The sequence below is a fragment of the Morone saxatilis genome, unplaced genomic scaffold, assembly GCF_004916995.1.
Source record: "Morone saxatilis isolate NCDOM2014 unplaced genomic scaffold, NCSU_SB_2.0 Contig10, whole genome shotgun sequence".
Lineage (NCBI taxonomy): Eukaryota > Metazoa > Chordata > Actinopteri > Moronidae > Morone > Morone saxatilis.
In genome coordinates this window covers 16,223,501-16,227,647 of record NW_023339652.1, presented here as the reverse complement: position 1 = coordinate 16,227,647, position 4,147 = coordinate 16,223,501, and the positions used below count along the sequence as shown (strand labels likewise).

Here is a 4,147-nt window from a genome sequence, read left to right as displayed (position 1 = left end):
AGACAATTTCAATTCCTTAATATACACATATAATGCTGCAAATATCTTTATATGCCATTCTTTTTTAAATGACCAAGGTCTGGACCTCTATGATCTTTGTTTAACTTTATATCTTTCAGTTTTTGTCATAGAAATCATTTCACTGATGAGATATAGGCTATACTGTGTATATTTATTTAGAATAGTCTTTCACCCCACATTGGGAACCAGTGAATTAAATGGTTAACTTGCTGTATACACACATGCGGATTAATTTGTTTGTTGTTGTTCTGTCTAAGTTTAAATAACTTTGTCCCTTAACACACACAGAAGAATTAAGGACCACACACTGTAGTTGAACAGAGTATTGTGTATGGGCAGAGTACTTACCTCTGCTGCTGTGATAGATGGCCTCTGACATTAGAGTTTAGGTAGAGTCATCAGTCTCCTGGCCCATGGATGAACAGCCTCTAGTGCATATACAGGTATATGCAGGTCCCTGGAGCTTTGTGGAGCCCCAAGACACATAGGCCCCTCCATCAGCCTCTGTCCTCCAGGACAGTGGCCTCCTCAGGGGCCTGTCGGTGTTGGAGGTGCCTGCGACCTTCAACCATCAGTCTTGAGGCTGTCAAAAAAGTAAAACTGCTTGCTTCGTGGAGAGAGAAACAACAGAGGTTCAGCTGATATGGATGTTTAGGAAGCTTATAGTTCTGCACTGAAGCTCCACAGCACACTTTCTAATAACTTATGATCTCATTAAAATGCAGAAAACATCTTAGAGGATTTATGAGTTTGCACCGGATCCCTCATATCTACTCAGTAGTCTGTAAAACGTGAGGCTGTTAACTAGTAAACAGGATGTAACTCTGCCTCACATCATAAATGTGAGCATCCTGGTTATGATCAGGTTTCCGCAGTATGCTGGTTACGACCTATAGATATAAACACTATGTGCTGCTTTGGAGAAACCTTGATATGCTTGCTGGCATATGCGGATAGAAAGCAGGATTCTGTGTCACGGTTTCTGATTATTCTCTGTCATGTGTGCAGATGTTTGATCAAGTTAAATTGTGTCAGTCAGTTAAACAAGAAATATGATGTAACGATAGTCAACAAGTTGAAATATAATACAAAGTACATCAGAAATTGTTTGGTTGATGTTAAAGAATCAAGACACACCTGCACAAAGATCTGAAACCTGGATGCTGTTAGAGTCATGTAAACACGGATATGAATCCACTGTATGTGCACACGCTGAATATGATCAACCTTTATTAAAAACATTTATGCTACAGTGGATACTACTTCATGATCTCATATCCGTTGTCTTCAGTCGCAGAAACCTCCAGACCAATTTTCAAGTTCATCATTGTGATTCATTGGGAGAAATTTAACAATTGAATATAATATAAATAAATAACAAGAAATGCAGAGGGAAGGCTTAATAAAGATGCCACTAACTTCTCTCTCTCTCTCTCTCTCGTCTCTCCTCTTTCTTTTTCTTTTTCTTTCTTTCTTCTTTCTTTCTTTCTTTCTCTCTCTCTCTCTCTTTATCCCACACACACACACACACACACACACACACACACACAATCACATACGCATACACACCTACACACACACACACTAGCTAGTTTCCATCCAAATGTATTGCAAATTTCAAGAAAAATGGCAAAAGAAAATGCAAATACATGCTTGTTTCCATCCACTCCCCCTGCAGGACTGTTCAAGATCTAATGTTAATGATTGTGACATCCTAAAGGTCCACACACAGTCCAGGTTGAAACTGGTTAATATTGTAGAGTAAAACATTGGTAAAAAAAAATATTTCATCAGCCAGAGTGGATATGTGCACTAACGCACTGCAACCATTTAGAAGCAATTCACAAGAAATCTAACTGTGTATTCTGTTGACCTAATGTTGGTATGTGTTTTATCGTTGGAAATGTGATTGTGACTGGTTGTCATATGTGGGTTTTGGCAGTCAGCTATTATTCAAGTTGAAAATGTGCATAAGAAACTGATGGATGGAACCCCACCTAAAGACATGTGCAAAAAGTTCCCTCTTGTTGTGGAGTATTTTTTGTCTATTTTGTTGCTATTTTATGTGTCCGTGCTGGGATAGCATTATATGAGGAAGGAATTTCCGTGTCATTTTCAAATAGAAGGCAAATTAATTATTAGTGGATCATCACCATATCTTCACGTGGCAGCATCCTTTGCAAAGGTACTTTGCATAACAAGAATCTAACACAAACACATCTTCACCTGTATCATGTGTCCATTTTCATGCTTGATCTGTCTTTTATAACATCAATACTTTGGTGTGTAAATATTCAACATTTCCTCTAAACTTCCCTGAGCTGCCTGAAAAACCAGTTTCAGCTGTAATTAATCTGTCAGACGGCATACTATAAAAGTCAGATTAAGAGATGTGTTACAGGGCAGTAGCTCAACACAGATACAGAGGTACATCCAGTGGTGAACTGCTGACTACAGACCCACAAACAGAGACAACATGAAAGCTGTTGCAGTCTTCCTGCTGGTGCTGTGTTACCTGGCCGTCAGTCACGGTAGGTCCAATTTTTAAAAATTATAAATCTTAAAATTATTTGTTGATGTCACTAAAGGTGAAATCTAAGTATTTCTTTCTTAAATTGATTTATATTTTCCAGACACATCTTAATGATTTTGTCTTCACAGCCTGGAAGTGCAAGGAGGCCCCATCGCTGAATGGTGCTGTACAGGTTGATGCCGGGCAGGGGAAAGTGGTCGCAAGAGACACGAAATACAGAGCGTATTTCCTAAGTGGAACAACTTGGCAAGCACTGGGCACATATCGTGTTCTCAAGCATGTCTCGGTGGGACCTGCAGGAATCTGGGCAGTTGACACCTCAAACAGGGTGTACAAATATGTAGCTGGCAACTTTCAACTAACCAAGGGTAACTATTATTATAGAAAGCTATATTTTCCATATTTACAGTACACATACAGCTACTGCATACTGACTGAATGACAAACTCTGTTTGCTTGTCCTCAGGTGGGTATATGCAACAGGTGGATGCTGGTGGTGACCGTCAGGTTGTGGGAGTTTATGGCAGCAGGGTCTACTGTCTGAGAAGTACCTACGCCTCAGCCTACACTGGATCTGGCTCCTTGAGCTAGACTACGCTAGGAAGTCTGCAGTACTTCAGCTGCAGCCCAAAACACGGATGCTGGGGAGTCGGCCCTAGTTATCGGATCTACTACACACAGGTTGGACATTGCAGTGCCAGTGAAACCTTATATATTGTTGGTGTTGTTTTAAAGAATATTAAGCTCATTTACTCACTGTATATGACATCTCATCATGTATGCTTCTTTATGTCAGAGAATGACACCAACCTCCTGTAGCATCAGCGGCTGGGTACAGGTGTCAGGGGCTGCAAAAATGGTTGAAGTGGGAACTGATGGAAATGTCTTTATGGTGGGTACAGATGGAAACGTCTATCAAAGGTAAGCCAGTAATCCATTTCTGTGCTCTCCAGTCTGAGGGTTGTTTGTGTGTATGGGTATGATGTAATTGCATTTAAACAACATAAAGCATCAGCAACATTCTAGTAAAATAGTGTACATACAGCAAGAGCAACAATTTGGTCATTAAAAAAATATGTTTGATAAATTGAACTGGAAATAAGTAATGTCATATTGCTTAGTTACACCCGCAAAAAAAAAATAACTTACAGTTGTCCATTTAAGGATAAAAGTACTTGGGTAAAATGTGTGTGGTGACAAAGATTTTAAAGTTTCCAAACTTAATAAATCTGCTGATTATAAGCTTCTGTCAAAGAAAACTCAATTAATCAGGTTGAAGGTTTTAAAGATCTCCTTCATCCATCTCCTCTCTCAACAGAGTTGGCATTTCCAGTAGTCGTCCGTACGGCACAAGTTGGTCAAGAGCCGTGATGTGCGTGACCATCCGCCACGGGTCCTACGACCTGGGCAATCTTTGGTTTGTGACCAAACGGTGGAAATATCATGCAGTGCACTCATTATTGTGTAATCTTTCCTCTTTTAGATGATTCTGTAATCCAAGAAAAATAAATCAGCATTTGATTGTATGCCAATGTAAAGGCTCTAACAAACAGGGATGGGAAATAATTGATCCTTTAATGTTTTTTGTTATAC

General features: G+C 39.6%; 1 protein-coding gene across 1 annotated transcript; it reads left to right on the top strand.

The window, feature by feature from the left end:
- The first annotated feature begins 2,497 nt into the window (after positions 1-2,497).
- Positions 2,498-4,048, top strand: LOC118340728 (fish-egg lectin-like). Its single transcript, XM_035678853.1, is given in 5 exon segments — positions 2,498-2,552; positions 2,683-2,922; positions 3,021-3,235; positions 3,351-3,475; positions 3,873-4,048. Coding segments are annotated over 5 exon segments (804 nt in total). The 3' UTR covers positions 4,042-4,048.
- Positions 4,049-4,147: the final 99 nt, after the last annotated feature.